At 42.6% G+C, this 25,658-nt stretch overlaps 1 protein-coding gene across 1 annotated transcript in view; it reads left to right on the top strand.

The window, feature by feature from the left end:
- Nucleotides 1–25,658, top strand: part of LMNTD1 (lamin tail domain containing 1) — a 1,007,849-nt gene that overhangs the window by 637,305 nt on the left and 344,886 nt on the right. The window contains exon 8 of the mRNA XM_069228593.1: nucleotides 14,270–14,371. Within this exon, the coding sequence (XP_069084694.1) occupies nucleotides 14,270–14,371 (102 nt within the window). The remainder of the gene's footprint in view (nucleotides 1–14,269; nucleotides 14,372–25,658) is intronic.

Raw genomic sequence — 25,658 nt, 5'->3', positions numbered from 1 at the left:
GTTTATTTCGTGAACTGTTACAGCTGATCATGTTTTGAGTGTTTGCAGTATGCAGACTCGCCTTGTACTTTGTGTTAATGAACCCTCTAGGGGCCTCACCTTTCATTATTGCACTCTAGTCACGGCTCCCATCAGAAATGAGGAGGTGGTGTGGGGGCAGCATGCGTTGGGGGGGCAGCCCGGGAGCGGTCAAAAAATTAATTAAAAGAAAATAAAAACTTACCCGCTCCTCGCTGCACCTCTCCTCTGTCCCCTCAGGCTGCAGGCAGGCAGAGGCTCCCAGCCTGCCCTGTGGCCAATCCTGATGCTGCTCAGAGCAGTGTCAGGATTGGCTGGGAGCGCCCTGGCTGGGAGCTCCCAGGCAGACTGGGAGCCTGTGCAGGATCTGTCTGAAGAGAGCCTACAGCGCATGTGTGTTTGGCCGGCCCGAGATGGCTGGCCAAACACACATACTTTCTGAGAGGGTGCACAGTGCACTCTGCCCGGTGCTTGTCACACCCGTGGCCCCGCCCCTTCCACCATGAAGGGATAATAGACATGGTTTAATACTCTCTTTCTCATGATAAAGGCATATACTATGTCAAGGTTATGATTAGCTTTTGTATCTGAGAGTTACTGGGTCTCAAGGCCGGACTGGCCATATCAGTATCGGGTGTTTCCCCAGGAAGCTGGGGGGCTTTTGTTACTGGGGGCCGGTTTTGTGGCAGTGCAGCAATTTTAAAAGCCTTGCAGAGTCCTCATATCCAACAATTTTCAGGCAACAATAAAAGCACCATTATAACTCTGGTGATTAATGTTCCTGCTGGAGAGAAATCCAGTTTTGTCTAGTGGCAGTTTTGACTCACCTAAGGTAGTGCAGAAGGTTAAAATGCCTGCTGCAAAAAACATGTACTATGCAGATCATAGAATTATATTTTATGTGCAATGCTCAGTGTGATATTGCTTTTGTCACAGAGCTCCATTTGTTACTGTGCAGTAATAAATTACAATCATAATCTAGCACAGTGAACTATGAACTGCCGTCAAAGAGCTCTATGCAAACTGCATGGTACATTTTAGAAAGTTATGCTTTTTTCCCAGTTTTTAATCATTCTAATTTTGTTAAAAGGCGTTTGTTTGAGTAGAAATACATTGCTATTAGTAAAGTCAACCCTAACCACTGTGTTACCTTCTGAATCCTGAGTTTAAGTTTCCTCAGACCAAGCACTCTTAAAAAAATGCCTACCAATATGGATGATGTGAATCCTACACCTTGTAGTCCCTTTTGTCTTAAGTAACATTTTCAATACATTGATTTACACACATTTAATTGATTGTCTATGTATGTGTGTGTGATGTAAAGTGCTCCAGTACCCTACACTGCTAAGAGAGGTGCTATAAAAACAAATTAAATACATGTCAGAGAGGGGCTATGAAGGGATCAGAGGCACAGTGAGAGGGTGATGATGAGGTAATCATTAAAAAGCCCCAATAAAGATTGCAGTATTCTGGTGCACTGTAAGGTCATCATTTAGTATGCTTTAAAAACGAATACAATTGAATATATAATGAAAAATGTGTTGTAGAATGCACCATTTATGCAATTTTTCCCAACATTTTCTTGGGGGAAGAGAACCCCTCAAACTCCATTGTTGCGTCAGGCTCTCTTGCTATGCACCCTATGGGCCCTGGTCTGACACCATCTGCCATGGCTGCTTTGGGTTCCCAGTCCAGCCCTGCTAATTCTCATCCAGAAAGTAGACATATTCGTAAGCTATCCTCATGCTAATTATATGAGGAGCCCTATAAGGTTCATTAAACTTATAGTTTGTTTTTGTGTTGAATGTATTTCAAAAAGAGGTGGGATTGTTTTTATTGTTCAGTTTTTCTTGGTAATGATACTTTTATGAGTAAGGTGACCATCGTTGGTTTGGATAGCGGCATGTAAATGGAGGGTAGGGATGGATGGTGTGACTCTACTCAGTGAGAATAGCACATCTTGTGCTACCACTTGCATACCCCAGAAAACTCTTGGGAAGTGAGGTATAGCCTATCCTGTTTTGGTATTCTGACACTGCTCCCACCTCTGTGCACTTCATGGTTTGACCCTAGGGAGATGTATTACCAAGTGTATCCTATTCAGCTGAGATTTTAAGGTATCTTCTATGATAAATGTGTGGAAATGTTCTTCTACACATTTATCAGTGCATCAATAATGAAACACCCTTTAGATAAGATGGATGCCATCTGCATCACTCACTCCAGTTCCCCCCACATGCACAGCCTCTCCCCACAAGCTCTGAAGCAGCAGTCAAAGTGAGGTTATACCAGTTTAGTTTCATTGCTCCATTGTTTTGCTCACAAGTAACTTTCAATGGTGAGTATGTAAGATTGCAACAAGTATCTGTCTTATTTGTTCCTTCACTTGATTTATTCACTGGGAGAAAGTCTTATTCTTAAATGTTTCATATTTGCTCAAACATTTCTAGATGGCATTAGAGTAGATGTTGTTGAGTAATGTTTTTTCAAAGAACTGGGATGGTGCTTAAGTGTTAAGGTAAAGAAGTGTATTATTCTTGTATTCTGATTTGCTAAAGAAATTATACTTTTGCTCAAACCACGATGAATTTAATGAATTGTTCATTTCATATGCAAAAATGTGTATAAGAACCGCTTGATTTTGGGGATGAGCCAGAGATTTTCCTGAGCTTTCCTACGTTGTGGGGGATGCTGTCTGATTTTCTAATGATTTTGCTGTCCATTGAGAGTTAGAATATTTTCTGATTTTACATACTCCGTATAACATTGCATCTAGGATCCTTCATGGCATTTGATGCTGTACTGCTTCTTTTCAAATTTTGTAATAAAACCCTTTCGGGCTTGCCTAACCCTGTGTATGCTTACACGTTGCCCTCCTTCGGGGCAACATGTTTGTTTGCTGCGGATTTGCTACTTATTTATGGCAAGTTCTGTGTATTCTGAGGTTGCTCTGAGCAATTGAGGTGATAACTGCACACTTGGATGCTGCACTGGGCGATTCAGATTGTTTATAAAAACTAGGAGGCAGATCTGGAAGCTGCACTAGGTATCTGAGACTACACCTTTGCATTTTGATGCTACAATGGGCATTTATGCCTAAACCGGACATATATTACGTTGTACTTTGGCATATAATGATTCTAGTATATTATGGCTGTATCGGAGTAGATGATGGCTGTACCCCTGGAAGATATCAAGACTACAACCATGGAATACCACGACAACCCCCTTGCTAATGTATGAGCGGTCACTAAACTAGACTTTAATCTGATGTAATCTGTTTTTGTTTTATTTTACTCAACTTTTACTTCTTGTATGCTTTAACATGCCTTCATATGACATATTGGGATGTCACCAGTGTCAAAGAACACAACTGCTACCTCTGGCACTTTGGTGAATCCCAAACCGTACTTTACATCAGGTCTGAGCTACAGTGACTTTGGGAGAAGCAGTAAGGGGAAAAGGGTAAGTGATACAGCTTCTTTCAGTGCTTTTGGTCTCAAGCCAATCACCTGCATCACTTGCCTCTTATGCTCGTACTACAGACAAACAACAGTGTGATTTAACACATAATGCCAATAAATAGGGGAGCACGTTTTAGTTTCTCTTACCAGCCTTCAGAGTTGGTAACAAAACTTCTAGAAGATCATTAATCCTACCCAGTGTCCGCAAAGACTGGAGCTGCATGAGTAAAAGGTAGGTACCTTACTTTTGGGCAAAAGAAGAAACCAAGGGAAACTTGAGGGAATAACAAAATAAAAATGCAGGAGCAGGAGGCTAGGCACCAACTAGAGCAAAGTGTGAAGAAGCCACAACATCCTTGATCTTCTTTCCACAAGCACAGATTTTCTGTATTGCTTATTAATTTTAGTGCTTCTACCTGCGTTAACCTGGAATTATCCTTCTACCACTGTGAAGTTTAATGTTTAAACCTGAATTCCTACGTCAGCATCCCCAGGTGCCACCTACCAGTGTTCAAAAGCATCCATATCCTTTTCTAGTTTGTCAAGCGTGAATGTAGGGTAACCTTTTCTCCCTTGTGCAATATATGTATGTATGTATATATGGTATTTCTACAGTGTGAACATAGCCAAAAGGCATTGGTGTGCCGTTCATGGTCGAAGACAAGCATAACGTAAATGAGTTGGGTTGTGAATGGTTAATGCATTGTGATGTAATGTTCGTTAAAGAGGTGAGGCTTCAACTCTTTCCTAAATTGGTGCAACGTTGGTGCAATGGAATGGAATCTTAGATCCGATTCTAGATGGGGATCAATATGTTTCACAGCATCAAACATAAGGGCTATTCTCGTTTATACCCCCAACTGTTCTTTCCTCAGTTTCAAGCAGCAGTGGCAAATCAATAGTAATTGTACACTTTGAATTCAACATATGGGCCCTCGTATAGAGTTTGGCTGATTCAGGACATCTGTTACAAATTGTCGGATGTTCAGCTCTCAATAAGGCAGATGGTACATCAGTGAATGTTTGGCAGATATCGCACGTCTGCCAAAACTCTAAAAGTGGTCCATAGTCATTCTGTAACCCTCCAAGGATTTCCGTACCGTGCAAGCTCTAAAGGTACACAGAATTCTCAATGCATTAAGAATCATGTTCACATACAAGTCGTTAACCTTCGTGCTCAAATCAGTGTTGTGTCTTCATATCGCCGTGTTAGACCTCATGCATTCGGTATTTACTCACCCTGTGCCTAACAACTTGGTAGGGTAGTGCAGAAAAAGGCTGGCGGTCGGGGACTCGTAATCCCCTGGGCAGCGCAGCAAGCAGCGCTGCCCAGGTGGATTATCACCGCCGGGGCAAAATTGGCGGAATACCGCCGGCCCCGGCGGTGCGACGGCGGCGGTCGTAATACGCCTGGAAGCACCGCCAGCCTGTTGACGGTGCTTCCATCGTTTTAGCCCTGGCGGTCCCGTACCGCCAGGGTCAAAATGACCCCCTTAGTCTAGAATAGAGCATCCTTTTTTGTGTAAGACGTTTGATGAGGAAGATTAGGGCTATGATTACATTTGCAAGCAAGTAACAACTGCCTCTTGATTCCAAAGTGGGGGCCATGTTTGCTAACCCAAAACCACTCTGTGTACTACTCCTACTACATCCTCCCAGTTGCCTTTAGGTAACAATACGGACCATTTAATTAGCAAGATTACTAATATATATGAAAAAGCTCAGCTGTGTATGTTATGTTATAAAGGAACCCTGATAATGATGATATATATGTTAATAATAACAACAACAACAACCACAGCAATAATTATAACAATAATGATGCCACTACTACTACTACTATTAATAATAATATTTATTATAATAATTCAATTCAATTTCAATTTATTGTTTCAGTTAATTAAAACCATAACAAACATACAACCATTTGCATTTCATAAGTACATTTTGCGAAATAAATAAAATACATATTTATGAGTCCCCAGACAGACATTCTTAAAGTTAAAAGGAGGTGAGATGCAACGTTCCATCTGTCCAACTCTTTAGCATGTACGGGGCATAGCTAATTTGTGCATACGCAATTAAATTGCGCAATTGAACACACCTGGGCAATCAGTTTCAAAACCACTTCAAGCCCAGCTTAATCTTCCAATTAGTGACATCTGGGTATAGTATCTGTGCTACCAAGAGCAATAGTGTCAGGTATACTAAACACATTTTGTAGGAAGTTGGCTCTGTATGTACTATTTCAAAGTAAGAAATAGCATGCACAGAGTCCAAGGGTTCCCCTTAGAGGTAAGATAGTGGCAAAAAGAGATAATTCTAATGCTCTATTTTGTGGTAGTGTGGTCGAGCAGTAGGCTTATCAGAGGAATAGTGTTAAGCATTTGTTGTACAGACACAGGCAATAAATCAGGAACACACACTCAGAGACAATTCCAGGCCAATAGGTTTTTATATAGAAAAATATATTTTCTTAGTTTATTTTAAGAACAACAGGTTCAAGATTTACAAGTAATACTTCAAATGAAAGGTATTTCATGTAAAAACGTTAGGAACTTTGAATTAGCAAAATAGCATATACAGTTTTCACATAAATGACATATAGCTATTTTAAAACTAGACACAGTGCAATTTTCAACAGTTCCTGGGGGAGGTAAGTGTTTGTTAGTTTTTGCAGGTAAGTAAACCACCTACGGGGTTCAAGTTTGGGTCCAAGGTAGCCCACCGTTGGGGGTTCAGAGCAACCCCAAAGTTACCACACCAGCAGCTCAGGGCCGGTCAGGTGCAGAGGTCAAAGTGGTGCCCAAAACGCATAAGCTTCAATGGAGAAGGGGGTGCCCCGGTTCCAGTCTGCCAGCAGGTAAGTACCCGCGTCTTCGGAGGGCAGACCAGGGGGATTTTGTAGGGCACCGGGGGGGACACAAGTCCACACAAAAAGTACACCCTCAGCAGCACGGGGGCGGCCGGGTGCAGTGTGTAAACAGGCGTCTGGTTCGCAATAGAAATCAATGGGAGACCAAGGGGTCTCTTCAGTGATGCAGGCAGGCAAGGGGGGGGCTCCTCGGGGTAGCCACCACCTGGGCAAGGGAGAGGGCCACCTGGGGGTCGCTCCTGCACTGGAGGTCGGATCCTTCAGGTCCTGGGGGCTGCGGGTGCAGTGTCTTTACCAGGCATTGGGTCTTTGAAGCAGGCAGTCGCGGTCAGGGGGAGCCTCCGGATTCCCTCTGCAGGCGTCGCCGTGGGGGCTCAGGGACATCAACTCTGGCTACTCACGGTCTCGTAGTTGCCGGGGAGTCCTCCCTGTGGTGTTTGTTCTCCACAAGTCGAGCCGGGGGCGTCGGGTGCAGAGTGCAAAGTCTCACGCTTCCGGTGGGAAACGTATGTTGTTTCAAAGTTGCTTCTTTGTTGCAAAGTTGGAGTCTTTGGGGAACAGAGCCGCTGCCCTCGGCAGTTCTTGGTCCTTCTAGATGCAGGGTAGTCCTCTGAGGCTTCAGAGGTTGCTGGACTCTGGGAACGCGTCGCTGGAGCAGTGTCTTTAGAAGTGGGGAGACAGGCCGGTAGAGCTGGGGCCAAAGCAGTTGGTGTCTCCATCTTCTCTGCAGGTTTTCAGTTCAGCAGTCCTCTTCTTCTTAGGTTGCAGGAATCTATCTTGCTGCGTTCTTGGAGCCCCTAAATACTCGATTTAGGGGTGTGTTTAGGTCTGGGGGGTTAGTAGCCAATGGCTACTAGCCCTGAGGGTGGCTACCCCCTCTTTGTGCCTCCTCCCTGAGAGGAGGGGGGCGCATCCCTAATCCTATTGGGGGAATCCTCCATCTGCAAGATGGAGGATTTCTAAAAAGTCAGAGTCACCTCAGCTCAGGACACCTTAGGGGCTGTCCTGACTGGCCAGTGACTCCTCCTTGTTTTTCTCATTATCTCTCCTGGACTTGCCGCCAAAAGTGGGGGCTGTGTCCAGGGGGCGGACATCTCCACTAGCTGGAGTGCCCTGGGGCATTGTAACACGAAGCCTGGGCCTTTGAGGCTCACTGCTAGGTGTTACAGTTCCTGCAGGGGGGAGGTGTTAAGCACCTCCACCCAGAGCAGGCTTTTGTTTCTGTCCTCAGAGAGCACAAAGGCCCTCACCACATGGGGTCAGAAACTCGTCTCTCAGCAGCAGGCTGGCACAGACCAGTCAGTCCTGCACTGAACAATTGGGTAAAATACAGGGGGTATCTCTAAGATGCCCTCTGTGTGCATTTTTCAATAAATCCAACACTGGCATCAGTGTGGGTTTATTATTCTGAGAAGTTTGGTACCAAACTTCCCAGTATTCAGTGTAGCCATTATGGAGCTGTGGAGTTCGTTTTTGACAGACTCCCAGACCATATACTCTTATGGCTACCCTGCACTTACAATGTCTAAGGTTTTGCTTAGACACTGTAGGGGCATAGTGCTCATGCACCTATGCCCTCACCTTTGGTATAGTGCACCCTGCCGTAGGGCTGTGAGGCCTGCTAGAGGGGTACTTACCTATGCCACAGGCAGTGTGAGGTTGGCATGGCACCCTGAGGGGAGTGCCATGTCGACTTAGTCATTTTCTCCCCACCAGCACACACAAGCTGGCAAGCAGCGTGTCTGTGCTGAGTGAGGGGTCCCTAGGGTGGCATAAGACATGCTGCAGCCCTTAGAGACCTTCCCTGGCATCAGGGCCCTTGGTACCAGGGGTACCAGTTACAAGGGACTTACCTGGGTGCCAGTGTTGTGCCAATTGTGGAGACAATGTTACATTTTAGGTGAAAGAACACTGGTGCTGGGGCCTGGTTAGCAGGGTCCCAGCACACTTCTCAGTCAAGTCAGCATCAGTATCAGGCAAAAAGTGGGGGGTAATTGCAACAGGGAGCCATTTCCTTACACATTTAGAGATCATTCAGTACAAGATTTCACAATGGTACCCATGCTCATCATCTTGCACATTTACCATTTAATCAATTACTTAAAAACCTAACTATATCTTTTACTTGACAAACACAGCTGGTTTAAAACATCTGTACGCCCAGCAGCAATAATACCTTCTGAGCACAGCTGACATCACTGCTTTGGGAACTTACCGAGAAGGCTTCAGTGAGATTGTTCACACCGTCATCCTCTGAAATGGTTGAATTTTTAATAGGATTTCCTCTACATTCAGCCAATTAACTGTTTCTTAGATTTGCCTGGGATTCTTCTGCTTAGCAGTGTATATTATTTTTGACCAGGAGAGATTTTTTGCTTCATTTTGTTCCCTTCCATATTTGCTTTTGATATTCTTTCTTTGAATTCGTCAAGAGTTCCCAGAGCGGGACATTGCCCAGGCAAGGTTTCAAATGCCTTGCCAACCTCTTTTGCTCCTTTTTGAACAATCTACATGATTTTGAAAGACGAACGGGGCTGGTAAGACCAGAGTGCTTGGAAAGCCGATGTGATATTGACTTGGAATAGAGGTCTAAAAATGTCTTTCCAAAGTGTTCCCAGGCTTCTGACACATTGACATTGGTGTTTAAGCTTTCCATCATTATCAATTTGGCAGATAGTGCTATGTCTACTATAGTTTCTGATGACCACAGCATTCGCTTTAGATTAGTTGATTCAATAATGCCCACTTTTGCTGGGCCTTGAGTATGAACTGGTGGGGAGGATCATAAAGATGATATTTAACCTGAATGATCACTGGATGTGCTGTATTTTATTACAAAATGCTTTACCAGAGGGATCAGAGGTAAAGTGACTAGGGTGTAATCAATGTTAGACCGAGATTTGGGACCATAGTATGTATAGCTTGGTGGGGAGTCTGCCAGAAATCTCCAATTTTAAACCTGCATTCTTGAAAATGAAATGCTTACCTTGTCGATCAGAGCGTTTAACATTTAGATTTGCCTGAGGTGGGACATTCCAACACAAATTATCAATATTAACTATTTTATCATCCTCTGAAATGTGGATTACATTCAAGTTGAAATCACCAGTCAGTATTATATCCGAATCAGGAAAGATTTACAGGTAGTTGGTAATGGTTGCCAGTGACTTTTGTGTTGCAGCCTTCTTTTGAGGAGCACTGGAGTGAATGTAAATATTGGCCAGCAGCAATCTGGTCTTGTGAAGACCAGTTACTTAGTTTTATGATTTGAAAATCTAAGTCCATTTGCGGTATCTCTTCCATAACTACTTTTAGTGTAATGAAAAGTAAACCACTAATCCCTCACTGGGTTTACCAGGTTGCAGGTGCTCTACTGCCTTGGTTTGATAGGATGTAAAACCCACTAATGGAAGATCATGTTGAAACCAGGTTTCCTAGAGGGCAATTACATCCATATATCCCAGTTTTTAGGTGGGATACCATTTTGCAGTAATGATTTTGTGCCAGCAATGTTCTGAGATAAAGGTTGCATGGATTCCTGTTCTGGACAAGCATAATTTGAAATCTCTACTCATGCATCATAAGGGGCATTTAGGGCCAGGGAAAGCCAGGCGCATCGAGATTCAGCAGGCATATAATGAGTTGATTTTGCACTTTGGTCTTCTAGTTGATTAGCAGATCTACTTTTTTCCGCCCCTTAAAACTGATTTAACCGTCTTGACTGGGAGAAGGAACACATTTTTTTTAATCGAAAGTGGGAGAGGATACCTGGATAGTTTACTTCTACTTAGCACTATCCCCCAACTCAACATAGCCATTTTGAGCCTTAATTTATAAATTATGTGGTATGCTTTTCTTTAATAGGTTTGCATTCTCTGTCTTTTGAGAAGCATTAACAGATGTAGTACATACCATTCCATAAACGCGTTTTCAGAGCCATTTTTCTCCACAGACTACCACAAAAGACTATGAGTATAGAATATTACTGCTACGGGTATTTTAGGCCTGATTATGACTTTGGCGGAGGGGATTACTCCATCGCAAACATGATGGATACCCCGTCCGCCATATTGAAAGTTCCATAGGACATAATGGAATTGTAATACAGCAGTTGGGATATCTGTCACATTTGTGACGGAGTAATACTTTCAGCCAAGGTCATAATATGGCCCTAAATTTCTATTTGGTTCCATCATGGTCAATATTTTAACATCTTAACTTGCAGTAGAAATGTGCTTACAGGTGGGAGTGCACACATATGCCATTGCAAATTTTCTGCTTTTCCATCAAATGCTGCCTAGCAAGAATGGGTAAATGGTCAGGTCAAAAGTGTTGGATTCTGCCCATTTCCCAGTCTGCTAATGTGTGTTTTTGCTGACAGCTATGAATTCTTGAGCTGTGCAGTGAAGCATAACAGTTACTCTAGCTGAAAGTCGTTCAGAATATTAATTAAACATTGTTCATGATGGGAGATTTACATTTAAAGCTTATTTGTTCCTGTTAATACTGATGATACACTGTGGTACACGCACTGTGTCTGTGTGAGTTTGTGTTTGTATGTGTGTGTTTGGTAGGAATCTCTATGGAGTGAAGAGAACTGAAGCTAGTCCCTTCACAGCATTGAAGGTTTGTTGAGCAGATACCGAGTTTTAAGTACTCACTTGGTAAAATGCCTGCTCTAGGAGTTTGTTTTCTCTGAACAAAAAATAAATGTCCCTAATGCACAGGGGATTTTTTCTGAATGTCAGTCGTCCATCTTCAGTGGGGTGGATAACTGTTAGTATGACCAAAGGCCCCTGGGCAGATGGGACACCAGGCCAGAGGTTTACACCAACTGAGCCATTGAAGGGTCTGCCATTATAAACCAGGGCTTCCCTGCCTCTTAATAGTTAAATAGAATGGGGGACTGAAAGTTGGCAAAGCAGGAGCACCATTATGGTATACAGTGAAGCTCCTGCTCTGCAAACTCTCAATGAGGCCATTAGTTTCCAGCCACTATTAAGCATGGTGGATGCTCCTCGACTTGTTTGTGTCACCACCACAGGAAATTCCTCAGGAAATTTTTCACCGCAATCTTTGTTTTTTGAGATATGGCTCCTGAACTGAATACAGCCTGAAATGATTCAGAGTTTGGTGGAGGGGGTTAGTCCGTCACAAACATGACAGATATGCCATATTACAATTCCATTATAGCGTATGGAACTTGTAACACTGCAGATAGGGTATCCATCACGTTTGGGATGGAGTAGCCCCTCTGCCAAACTCTAAATGATGATTCGGTAACATTGTAGATGATTGTTAGTTATGGCTTTGATTGGACCATGAAGTTCCACAGATTTTCACAAACATCTTCTGTAGACTAACATGGACCATAGTCTCTAATGGTAACTCTAATTCTAGTGCTTAGTGGTAACAAAATATATTTCATTATTTTGTTTGTCCATAGGACCACTGCCTGCTCTGAAAAAATATTTTCGCTGCCATTCACAAAGAGGAAGGGGTCCCATGGGGACCTCTTCCAGTTTGCAAAGGGGTAGCACCAGTTTGAAACTGGTGCTAACTGCGATTGTTTTGTGACCGCATTCATGGTTACAAAACAATCCTACATCGCACTGCGACTCGCAATTATGAAGGGACCGCCCCTTCCTAATTGGGACTCGCAAACTTATTTTGCGATTCGGTAAATAGATTACCATATCGCAAAATAGGCTCTGTACGTACCAAAATAGTTTTTTCCTGTTGCAAGTGGTCTGAGTCTGTGAATCGGGCTGTTTGCGACAGGAAAAATGGTACGTACATGTGCCCTAAATTATTTAAACTAGTGAAACACATAAATACCTGGCATTTATTATTAAAATAATTTATAAAAATAGTAATTAATTTAATTTAATTATAAAACACATAAAAACATTCTGCACTTTAAATTTATAGTAAAAATGCATTTAATTAGAATATAATTTTCCCCATATTTTACCATATGGAGACACCACAGTCAGGCCAGAGATCTTCACTTGGTAAAGTATAAGGAAAATATAAGCGTTTATTAAACTTGAAAAAATTAGTAAAATATTTTATGATAAGTAATAATGCAAATTAATTTGTTGTATATTTTTAAATATAGAACTAGCTAAAAATACTACAGCAATATTAACTTAATGTTGAATTAAATCTTTAGTAATAATAAATATAATACATTTAATTAGAATTATTTTCTGAAGTTTAAAGTAAAGCATCATTTCTCACCTAAAGTAAAAAATGATTTTTTATCATGCAATGCTAATTATGAATCTTGATTATAGAACTTACTAAACGCAATTCACTTATATTACATTATTTTTTAAATGCATAAAAGCTTGTTAAAATAATTTGTAATGACATTAAAAATATATACTACCTTCATAATTTATTTTTAACATCAAATTATACTTATAACTATGGTAAATAATTCAATTTAATTTATAATGATTTCCTATGGTGTTTAGTTCTACCTCCATTATTTTCCTTTTGAGGATGTTGCACTACTAGGGAATGACCATGTGTGGTGATAGACCTACCATTTTATTAGTAGTAACTTACACTTGTAAATTGGATTCTGCTCCTTTTTTCAGGGGTGGAGACATGTAAGTTACAATTGTGAACAACGTTACATTTGGAATAGTGAAAAGCAGTGCAATTATTCAAAAGCATTTACTCACAAGTTGTGAATAGACCTGAGAATTCTGTCAGAAAGTGGCTGGAGATAACAATTTTGTACCCAATAATATGTTTATTGTGTAGTGCACACTACACTACAACCATATGTTTTCATGTAGTTCCTGTGCGTAAGTATAGTGGCAAATGATAGCTTCTGTGCTTGTGCCATCTTATATGTAAAAATAAATAGTTATGTTTTTATGGTCGAGCCCACAAGCGCCGCGTCCCTGCTGTAATCTCTCTTTGGGCTTTTAACCACACCCATGTCACGCCTGTCACTTTTATTGGTTTGTGGGCTTGCCTTTTAAAATCTGCTTTCATTAGAGAAAGGCATGCATATGTCATGCCTTTTCCTGTGGTTAGGCCTCCTCGAGCACACCGGCCAACTACTGAAAACATATGATGATCCATGTTTTCAGCATGGTTTACGGACTACTTTATCTTTTTATCTTCCACTCAGCGCGATCATGCTGGGTTTTAAATAGCGCAATCACGCTCTTTTTTTTAGTTTTCAATTTCAGCACGATCGTGCTGCGTTTTACATACTGCGATCGCTCTTGGTTTTTTTATTTTAATTTTTGTGGCACGAAAAGTCCGATTAGGAGTTTACAACACTAATAGTTCTAACTCGAGCAAATGCGAGACCGGTTTCATTGCAAATGCTTGTTTCTAGTGTTGTCATGAAGTGTTAGCAATTTAAAAACGATAACATGTGCAAGTTAGGATGTCAGACATAAACTATGTACGTAACTGCCACTGCTGTAACTCAAAAATAAGCCCAATTCATAAAGGGCTTTCTCTGAGAAGTTGTGTATTACTCCTGTTTTAGGTGTGAATACTCCTTAATCTCCCTGCCCGATTCACAGAGCATTTTTGTGAGTTGTATCCTACCGCAGGGTTAGGTGTGACTTGCTCATGAATTTCCAGGCATAAGACATGCTTGCTTCCAGAACAATACTTTGTAAATCAGGGGCCAGGATTAAAACCACACCTAAGGCCAGAGTAAGACTGTAGCGATGTCACAAATGAGCGTTTGTAGCAGGGCATTTGCTCATTAGCAAGTATATCTAGTATTACTCGATGTATCGATGTATATAATGAACTCGTAAACACATGTAAAAAGTATAGCAACGTGCTACAGTTCCCATAAAAGAAGGCAACATATTTAATATCATGGGTCTTTCGTGCACTCACAAAATGTCTTCCTGCCCTTGAACAGCTCCTGGCAGAAGAAGTCAACAACAGTGCCTTCATTGACAAGCTGGAACTGGAACACTTGAGGAGTCTGCAGCAGATTCGGTCCCTCGAGGCGAGGCTAGAGGTCAGTGTCTGTCATTTCTTTGTAATTACACCATTGGCCACTACAAAGGAAGCCCACAGCAGCTGCAGATGGAAATTTCTATTTCACTTCCATGTACATTAGGAATAATTTAGCCAATTGTTTCACGAAAAAAAGAGACATGCGCCCGCGACAATGAGTTCCTTCATGTACTTGTCATTTAATTTTCTCTGACCTTTAGGAACATTTTTCCTTGTTTCTAAATCCAAAAAAACGTAATTTAACTGGTAAAACTGGAACATATTGTAATAAAAAATGTATTAAGACCAGCTTACCTCAATTGAGATATGCTGAAACGTGTGTAATTTGTAGGAAATGCTGGATTGAGGAAATTAACGTGTAGTCCTTTGTGCTCTCGGGCTTTGTGGCACTACCTTGGTGCCTTAGCAAGAGGTTGCCCCCCACCCCAACACCCAGTGACAAGGTGTTTCTATAACTTAGCCTAGAGTGATTCTCGGCTCTTGTGTGAGAAAACTCTGCAGTGCCTCTTCCTGCCAAGGCCACTGGAGTTCTCCGTAAAAGCTACTCAGACCTTTTAGCTACCATGCTTGATACTATGAGTATGTTAATGCTTGCGTAGCATTTACTTGTCGCATGTGTTCTATAGAAGTGGGTGATTGGTGGTGGAGGCTGCCCAATCCCGCATCTTCAGGGGTTTGTGTATGGTGCCAAAGCACCAACATAAAGTCTCGCAGCAGAGTTTCTCACTATTGGGGTCACCTACAAAAAGATAGTACTGTGATAGAGAGAAGTGGGTTTTTGGCGGTGGAGGCTGCCCAATCCAACATCATCAGGGGTTTGTGTATGGTGCCAAAGCACCAACATAAAGTCTCACGGCAGAGTGTCTTACTATTGGGGTCACTTACAAAAAGATAGTACTGTGATAGATAGAACTGGAGAGAATGCTTTTTAAAAAATCCTAAAGTGAGATACATGTCTATTTTCTATGAGACATCATTTTCAGATCTTAGTTTGTAGCTGTTTGTTGACAAAGCTTGTGGACAATACCAGTACTCACAGTGTTCTTTGGCTCGGCCCACTGCTCACAATTGCTTGTCTTTCTCATCACTCACATTTGCTTGCTTCTTACTTGATGGCTTTCCTTCTTCTTCTTGTCTTTTCCCTTTCCCTAGAGCATAGATTCTATACAATCCTTTTGTTTCGATGACATGCATCTTTCCACTGCTTACATTCAGGGAAAAACGCTTTGCTTTTTAGGGTCGAGCCTGCGTTGCATGCACTCGCGCATGCGTATCGCAGCGAGACTCTACTGTATTTAGAAAAGGGCTTGGAGCCCTGTCAACTTCACGTCAGTGTTTATTATTGGTTCGTGGGCTTCCCTAATAAAATCTGCTTGCTTTCATTAGTCGAAGGCACGCATACGTCATGCCTTTTCCGGTGGCTAGCCCTCCTCGAGCGCAGCGACCAAGTACAGAAAACATGCGAGGCTCGCTGTTTTCCATTGGGCTCGTGGACTTCTTTTTCTCTAATTTAAGAGCACGATCTCGCTTGGCAGAAGTCGAGCGCTTTACATAGTTGATTTCTCTTTTTCGGGTTATGTACATAAATGCACTTTTGCCCGATAGGTGAAAAGTGGGGTTAGGAGTTTACAACGCGATCAGCTCTAACATGAGCAAACGCTCGACACGTTGCATTGTAAATGCTTGTTCTATCAGTACTCCATGGAAGTGTATGTGTTTTCTTACTCTCTTCCTCATGTGCTGCTTCCTTGTTCAAATTCCCACCCCTGTGAACTCCATGTTGCTCTGCCCCTCCACCCCCAAGTTCATCCACTGTTCCCCCATCTCTCACAGCTAGTTTCTGTTTTATTTTAATGTTATTTTTCAAACCCCTTCTGTCGCTTTATTGCTTCCCCGGCCGCCACCACTCTCTTGCTTTGCTTCCCTGCTCAGCTTCGGTGATTTGCTAATCTTCTCCGCCATTACCCCCAACCCTTTCCAATTACATTCATTATTTTTTAAGTTAATTTTGTTTTCTTTTTTTGGAAAGCACAGTAGCTGCACTTTGTACAGGGTGGCTCCTTCTACTTTAATGCGTTTTTTTAATTTACTGCTCCAAGTCAACATCTTCTTGGCACTATAAATGTGTGTGCATACCTACTTGTACATCATGATAGTGTGCAGCTTAATGTTTTGTTTTCCTTTTTTCCCATGCGGATTAGCGTCAGCAAAAAGCAGGTAGGGAAACACCTTTGAAAGGCTCGACCTATTGGCGAAACGTTTTATACTGTAATGTAATAGTTGTAGACATTGTAAATAATTAATGTTGAATACCAATGCCAAGAACATTTTTAAGGAGAATCATTTGCACGTTCCCTCAGTGAGCGTTGATGGTGCAGGCTATCTGATTATCTCTTTGACGTTTCCCTGTTTCTCGAGAGTCAAAAACATTTTCAAACAGTGGATTATTAACACTTCACCCCTCTTGTTCAGGTAAGACATGTGAACATTCAGACCTAAAGTCAGATTTTTCAGCCGTTCGCTTTTTCTTTTTATAATTTCTGAAATGCTGTCATTCTTCACCTGTCCACTCCCTTGTGACAGTCCCTTGTTATGGTTACTGCATCTCATCAACATGCCTTAAATTAAACACATTTCAATTGTGATACCCTGTAAACCCTAATCTGTGTACCCTAAACCTTGAACCTTATACACCAAACCATTAACTCTATATCTTTAACTTTTTTAACTTAACCCTAAACCCTTAATACCTATACACTATCTATTAACCATTAACTTCTAAAATCTACCCAGTAACCTTCACACCTATACCCTATATCCCGAGTCCTATACCCTTAATTCCTAATCCTTAACCACTATACAATAAATCCATAAAACATGAGAAAAAGTTAGGAGGCAGAGGCTTGAGGAGACCAGGCATAGGAAAAGGGTTTAGGAAATAGCATTGAGGGAAATAACTAAGGTGGAACTACATCAAGTAGAAAGGAAACTCACTTCATGTAGGAACTCCTACACTACACCGAACACCTCTCAAAGACGAGGCACACACAGCAGCTAGGTTGGGTAGTGGCAGAAGAATGTTTGGTCACTTTTCTACACTTCTGCATGCAATTCATTTGCTTCTCATTGTGGCAAAAAGTATCCATCAACCAGTTTATGTTACCCATAAGGCTCTTCACTCTGGTTCCCCAAAATACCTTGCACAATATTTGGCCATTTTTGGTGGCATGTGCCAATGTTGTAGCCCATCCTCGCCCGTGCTTGAAATCCATTCATTAAAAAAGACAACAACACTGTAGCACTCCACTTCAGGCAGTTCCACTAGGACCAGTAATTCCACTGGGACAATATCTTCTTCTGACACTTTTAAAAACAGAGATGTTGTTTCAATACCCTCTGACACACTGTGGGACTCATTTCAGGGCCTCATGCGTTCCATTCCTCAAACTCCCTCAAATTAAGGTTGATGTACACCCGCACAATTCTGTACTAGTTTGTATATTGTATCTATGGAACACAATAGTACACCACAGGATTTTATACTGTTGTGTAGCAGCGAGCACAATATTTAGCTCAGGTAGGTGTATCTGGTTTTTGTGGAGTACCTTCCCGTGTAGCTTGTATTTATTGTATGTTACACTGTTATCCTCAGTTTGTTTTCATAATAAATGCAACGCATCTTTCGTAATTAAAAACAAGTAAGTAGATGTCATACGAAGCGCTCTATCACCTTCTTGGTCCCCTCTCCTCTATATAAAAATGCCCAAAAATAAAGTTCATGTATTTCCTAACTAAAGCTATTGTATGAAAAATGTAACAACACCTCATCGCAAATCACACATAGCGCGCACACGAAAGGGTGGGCAAAATGACAGTAAAAATTCACTTTTTGAACATGGGTTCAGCCGGTGCGCGCTGTGCACACGGTGCTCCCTTTGTTCACACACTCGGGATCACAGGATGCATCTGACACGGCTTCCTTTGCACACAGCTGAACACAGCTTGGACACTGCATCTGACAATAGTTCTGTATGCTTGCCAGCGTTTGGTGGAAAGGAAGCCCTTCGGCCTTGACCTTGATGTAAAATGCGCCGAGATGGTGTTTGAGAGTAATTTCTGGGCCCATGTGTGCGTCCCCAAAATAATACATTGGAAACTATGAACTACTCTATGGTGTATTACACATATTTGTATCCAATGCCACGAACCCTGTCTAATCGGCACAAGTGGCATGTATAGTGTGCGGGGATAAAATTGTATTCAACACCAGTTTAAAACTGTTAGCACAAGTCATTGGACCAGAATTTCTTCATTTTTGTGGCACTTTCGCATGTGTTGTATTTGTACAGCTCTTATAAAACTCAAGCTGTTCATGATGCATGAATGGAATCCCCTCTGGTGGCAACAACATTGGGCTCCTTATGTCTGTTTTGCACTTCTGTGACCTTCAGAACAAGAACCTAATTTGTCATGGTGTCTGAAACTACGATGATCAAATGGAACCACAAATACTGCGAAATTCGAGGAGGTGGCGTGTGGCTACTTTTCAACCCCGGGGTACTGAAAAATGAAGAATTTGAAAGGAAATGCACACTTGCTGAGAGGGGAACCAAATTGTCTGTATTTCTGGGTTTTATGCAACTTAAACATTCACTTTGCAGCCTACTTTTGGTACATATATACAATCATAGCATTCGTACATACATACATAAATACATATATACATACAGGGGCTTTCGGCCCACCTTATTCATCCACTGCTTTCATATTTTGCTGTAGCCCACCACAGCATAGTGCAGTGGCTCAGCACACTTTATTTGTTGGCTGTCTTGCATTGTGCGATAAATGCATTTGTCCTGATGACTTGTGCCTATCCACCTAAAAAAAGACTAAAGTTCATTTCCAGGGCTAATGTGCCCGTGCTACTGAGCAACTCTTTTATTTGTACACATTTTAGAATTTTTGCAATTTATTTTTGCATATTGCGTATATTTGCGCAAAAATCAATTAACAATCCTAGCCCCTGTGTCATGGCCAGATATATTGGCTTTGCCAATCCTTGTTTAGTTTTGACTTCGATCATAAGCTATCAATACTGACTTTGTATCTTTGTACTGGCCATGGGTGTACAATATGCCGTAAATTCAAGAGCATGCTGAAGGGTAATGTGTCCTTTTTATGCAGCAACTCTATGATATTGGGTGTTTAAGATTAGCACCACTGCTTAATTTGTGCTTGTTGTTTCCGGTGTGGAGCACCGGCCTTATTTTTGTGGGCCGGGGCTTATTCTTCTGCCTCAAGCATTTACTACGAGAAAAAGACACATATGGGAAAGACGGAAGAAGAGAAAAACGAAAAAGCTTCACGATGGGCGAAAGCAGAAAGCTGCAAGCATGAGCTGAAGGGACAGGGAGTGTCTTTAAATGGATTGAAGAGACCCGAGGTGCCTTCTGGATTTCGCTGCCTCAATATTCGGTGTTCCCATATTTAATTGCAGCAGCAGGGTGGGCTTTGGGCAGCGGCACGTTTTTATTTACAAATTAAGCACTGGTCAGCATAATATGTAGGAGACTGCCTTGTAAGGAATGCAGGCAGCACCTTTCCAGCCATCACTAAAACGTACCTAATTATTGCACAGAGAAACAAAACCAGACAACACATCACTCAATGTGGCTAAACCTATTTAAGACCAAGGGATTGGAGGAAAACGCCAAAGAGTAAAGTTACAAATTGATCTAATATATCTCTGACAGAAGTGTACAGTGCAAATGTTCCCTGTTGTACAAAAGCAGAAGGAAGGCAGAGAACAACTACGTGTGATAAGTGCACGTAACCCATACCTCTACCAAGCAAAAAGCCCCAGGTGGGAGTTGCATCCTTTCTTAACCTGAAGTTTTAAGGGTTACAGCTGGTAGATTTCATGAGTCCCAAATGGACACTAGAACCTTTTTGGAGAAAAGGAAAACTGGTGGATATCTCAAACGCATTCCACTGGGATCTGCTCAGTGGAGTGTGGATGTTTGAAGCCAAACAAACCTGTCAAAGACTCTTTTGCATTAGAAGGTCATGGAACAGAGCCCCAGCCTGCACCTCTAAATTACCTGGTATTTTATGCCATATTAGAAGTTATTGCATGCTACTTTTGTGTAGATCAAATGAACACAAATGATCATAGCAAACATATCACCAATCAAAAATGAAATAAGGGCCCAAGATAGATATATGTCAACACTTGCCATCACATATGTCTAACCTATCAGTGCAATTCCCTAACTACATTAAATTTAAATGGCTCACAGTTTGAAATATTAGTCTATCATAATATGAGCCGAGGCTGCAAAGCTCCCTCTCCGCCACATACACGCATGCTAGTAGGCTTCAAGTTGGAGCATCTCTCCGCTGCAGCTGGTACAGTCTGCATGCCCCACACCAATAATTAGGGTCTTTTCACCCTTTCATGCATTAAGGTCTATGGAATTAGGAGTCCTTTCCATTTGGAAAATACGTTTGTTTCGTAGACAGAAGACAATAATGCGTCAGTGAGTTTATTAAGAAGCATACAAAAGTTATTGGCCCTCATTCCGACCCTGGCAGTTTCAAACCGCCAGGGTGGAGGACCGCGGGAGCACCGCCGACAGGCCGGCGGTGCTCCAATGGGCATTCCGACCGCGGCGGTAAAGCCGCGGTCGGACCGGCAACACTGGCGGTCTCCCGCCAGTGTACTGCCGCCCATAGGAATCCTCCAAGGCGGCGCAGCTAGCTGCGCCGCCGAGGGGATTCTGACCCCCCCTACCGCCATCCAGTTCCCGGCGGTTCTCCCGCCGGGAACCGGATGGCGGTAGGGGGGGTCGCGGGGCCCCTGGGGGCCCCTGCAGTGCCCATGCCACTGGCATGGGCACTGCAGGGGCCCCCGTAAGAGGGCCCCTAAATGTATTTCACTGTCTGCTTCGCAGACAGTGAAATACGCGACGGGTGCAACTGCACCCGTCGCACAGCTTCCACTCCGCCGGCTCGATTCCGAGCCGGCTTCATCGTGGAAGCCTCTTTCCCGCTGGGCTGGCGGGCGGCCTGAAGGCGGCCGCCCGCCAGCCCAGCGGGAAAGTCAGAATCACCGCCGCGGTCTTTCGACCGCGGAACGGTATTCTGGCGGCCCCCGACAGGCCGGCGGCGACCGCCGCCGGCCAATGTCGGAATGAGGGCCATTGTGTTTTATCGTTCTGATTTCACCGACATGGACGTTGCACAAGGTCACTATGGAAGCATATTTCTATCTATAATAATGTAGTACAGAATGGAAGCATTCTCATCTGCAAAAGGGTGGTCACGTATAACATATTAAGTGCACTCTGTAGATGCAGCGCCCCCTTTTGAAAATAATCCTGGCAGTCTTAAGAACTATGAGCATCTTGTCAAGTGTGTGATCCACACAACCCAATAGATACTAATATGGAGAAGAATGCAGGTCTACTCTAAAATCCCCGACTTCCCAGCCATGCTCTAGTTTGGCAGCCCTTGAGGAATACCAAAGAATGGAATTAATGTGACTCAGGAGGGTGTGTCAAACGCATCCCCGTAAGTTGTCGATTCAGAAAGCCAGAACCAAATGAAATATTGTCTGTAGTTTATTTTGGTCAGACTACTCTGACACAACCAGAGAAACAGAAGAGACTGATGCCCAGTGGGACTGCATCACATTCAAATGCCTCAAATAAGAAGAATGGAACCCAACCTGCAACTCTACATCTCGGTCAACCTTTCCATCATAATGTTGAGATGACAAAGTATTCCTGAGCAAATAAATATTCTGATGGTGTGCCTTCTGATCTTCCTCCCCAAGTCGAGCCTACTTACGTATACAAGACCAATATCTTGCGTGTAAGCTAAAATGCTCCACACCCAAAGAAAGGATTGAAAAAGTATGATTTTGACCAACATCTCCAAAACAGCACATGGCAAACCTTGGAAACACATACGTAATGGGACTTTATCTATGCTTCTGTGGAGTAACAAAACCTTACGGAGCTCCCTGCAAGGCACTGTCATAGCAGTGACCAGGCATTCTCCACATGCCCTGCAGAAGAACTTCACTGCTATTGCCTAGGCAGCAGAACTATAACATGTCCGCAGGAAGTTCAGTTATAGCTTGGAACTGAAGATATACAGCTTTGTGCGATTCACGTGCTCTGCGGTTATTGACAGAAAAGTGCATTGAAAATTGAGTTAATTTACACAATATGAAGTTTAAGGGTTGATGCTGTGAGTCCCTTGCCTCGGACATTTTAACCATATGTAGCTATCAAGGAAACTGTCTCTGATGAAGGTTTGTAATGATGGGAAGATGTGATGCAGATCTATTCACTACTAGATGAAGACTACGGTGTCGATTATGAGTAGCCTCACAGAGGCTGGAGTTACTGGAGCCAGTAGTACTAATTGTGGCTGGTAATTCCTCCTGTGCGCTATATTGTTCTGAGTTTTCAGTCCAGAACCGTCACTTCTATGCTATGGTCCAATTTACAAGTTCCTTTGCCGCATATAAAGTCCCAATTCCAGGCACGTTTTGGAAAATAAACTAGACTTGCTTTCAGTTTGTGTGCGAAAATGCAGGTGGTTTTATAAGTGTAGAAGTACACCTGGTAAAACTGGGCCAGGTACTCCCAACCCAGTAGATCTGGGTGTGGGAACCCCAGGCCTGTCAGAATTGGCAAGAGCAGTGCCCCCGCATGGGATACTGCTCCAGCAATTCCCTAAATGTTGTTCATCCCCACCAGCAATCCAGAGATTTCAAACTGGCTTCAAAGTGCTGTTTCTGGGATCTGTCTTCATTTTTTATACACAATAGTACTCCTGGAGTGGCACCAAGCGAGTACCCCAAAAAATAAAACGTCCCCTATTTCCAACTCTAACACAAAATGCACAGAGCTAGTGAAATGAACAAGCCTAGTCAGTTCTAGTGAAGGTTGAGGACGTTGAGGAGGAATTTTCAAAAAATTGGAATCATTGAGCATTTTAAATCCCAATGTTTAAAGAAACTGGCTAGGAAGTTACAAGGACAGCGGACTGAAGCTGACTTTTCCCAGGGGTGTAGATGAAGCCACTCCTGCTCATGAACCTTTTGGAAAAAATGGGCCAGATTGTGCACTTAAAAGCACCATTTTCAAAGACGCAGACAAAGTGTCACAAGCCACTGTGACAAATGCCTCGAAATTTTGCAACCCCATGCTCAAATACCTGTTTGTGCATAAGTCGCAATGAGACAATACACAGAGTTTATCATACTTGGTAGGCATTGCCAGGTCAAAGTTTCAGAGCTATACCTATATAAAATGCTTGTGGAAAGCATCTGCATGTAATTTCCAGCTTTGCAGGGCCTTACTCAATATTGGAGTAGTTTATCACCACCGGTAAGTAGCAATCCCCAGGGTATCAATATTTTTTGGAGGCGATAAATAAGGAATACTCTCTGGGGCTCTTATTTTTGAGGCAAGGGTCTCCATACAAAAATTAGAAAAGGCATTCTTGGTTTATTACATTATTGTTATGGTATGCCTGACAAGTTTGATCTTCTGCTGCGTCAGATATATTGTCTGTCACATATTAGGACTGCAGATATACTTGAAGGTGCCACGTGGGGAAATGAAAGGATAGAAAGATCTCAGACATTCGATATACCATTGTTAACCAAAGAGATTTGTAACGCTCAGTGTCATCTGATGCTGTGTGGCCTGCGGTGTGGTGTCCAGAAACCAGACTATTTGCAAGCCAAATTGTCGGATGTTTAGTGTTTATTTTGTCTTCCGGCCAGCAAGATCTTGCACTGGTCTTTTATAAAGGTTACTAGTTGGCTCTTTCGAACCTTTGCATTTGTCAGACCAACCGTCCTTGTTTAAATCACCTGTGGTGATTCGGTTTCTTAAAAGTTTAAAACACCTGATTCCTCCCAGGCCATTCAGCCTTGACATTCCTCATGTGCACTCCTTTTGAGCTGATGCACAGCTGCTTGCTGTGTCTTCTGACTTTCAGGACCCTCTTCCTTATCACAATTACGTCAGCCCGTCATGTGAGTGAACTCCAGGCATTATTGGTACAACTGCATTATACCACCTTTTTTCCGGACATACTAGTGCTGAGGGCCTAGGTGGCCTTCTTGTCAAAAGTAGTGGCTCCTTATGATGTTGCAGCCACAGCGGAGGTTCTATTGTGATTTCCGCCCTCAGGCAACTATTGTTGATGACCCAATACAATGAGCAGGACCAGGCCTCGGGCCTTTACACCATCTTTACCTACTGGAGGTCCTCCTACCTCAACACAAATGTAGGGATATTCTTATTGGGTCCCTGAGTAACTTTACTCTTCTATTTTACCAGTTGGTGTCTTGCTTGGGTGTGGTTCTTTGAGGTTTGTAACTATAGCCAAGGCTATGTGACAAGGATGTCCCTCTATTAATTGGTCCTGATGAGACCCATATAGCCATAACAGGATCGAACTGTCGTCGACATGAAATACACAAACCTATCAAAAGCCTAATTCAGAATTAAGCTTGGATTTACTATAATCCTTGGACTCAACTACTATACATAGGTGTTTATTGTTAATTGAACACACTTTTTTTCTTTTATTTAGCGCTATTGTAAATAGTCAGTACATTTGGTTGGTGGTTCCTCTCACACATAGGTCACAGAGCACTTAATTTTGTGTAATCGTATATATTGCAGTAACATGCTATAAAATATCCCTAAACTGATGGTTTTGAGTGATGCCCTTATTATTATTATTAGTACTTGCTGTGAAACTATTTCCAGCTATTGGGTCTCTGAAATTGTAATTATTTTCATGAACACATTAATTGTGTGCAGCTATTGCTACTTTTGAAATTGTAATGATTCTGAGATACTATGATGCCAGTGAGAACCACTGATGTTGGGCAGGCCATCACTCTTTCTGTGTTTTTTGGCCCACCTCACCCCTCTGAAGTGGAGAAGAGACACCTTGCAGAAAAGAACTCTGTTGATGTGGATAGTCCTCTGCATTAAGATCTGTTACGAGTTTTCCAAAAAACAGTCCCCGGAAGGACTGAGGGCCCATTCCACCATAGCCAAAGCTGCCACCACTGCACTGCCACATGGAGTGCCTGTCCTTGACATCTGTCAGGCCGCAGCATGTGCATTACTGCACATTTTGATGAAGCATTACTACCTTAGCCAGGTCAGACGGTGTAGGAAGTTGGCTCTGTATGTGCTATTTCAAAGTAAGGAATAGCATGCACAGAGTCCAAGGGTTCCCCTTAG

This window comes from Pleurodeles waltl, chromosome 4_1, assembly GCF_031143425.1.
Source record: "Pleurodeles waltl isolate 20211129_DDA chromosome 4_1, aPleWal1.hap1.20221129, whole genome shotgun sequence".
Lineage (NCBI taxonomy): Eukaryota > Metazoa > Chordata > Amphibia > Caudata > Salamandridae > Pleurodeles > Pleurodeles waltl.
Note: the sequence above shows the minus strand (reverse complement) of the source record. Positions and strands in the feature narration are given on the sequence as shown.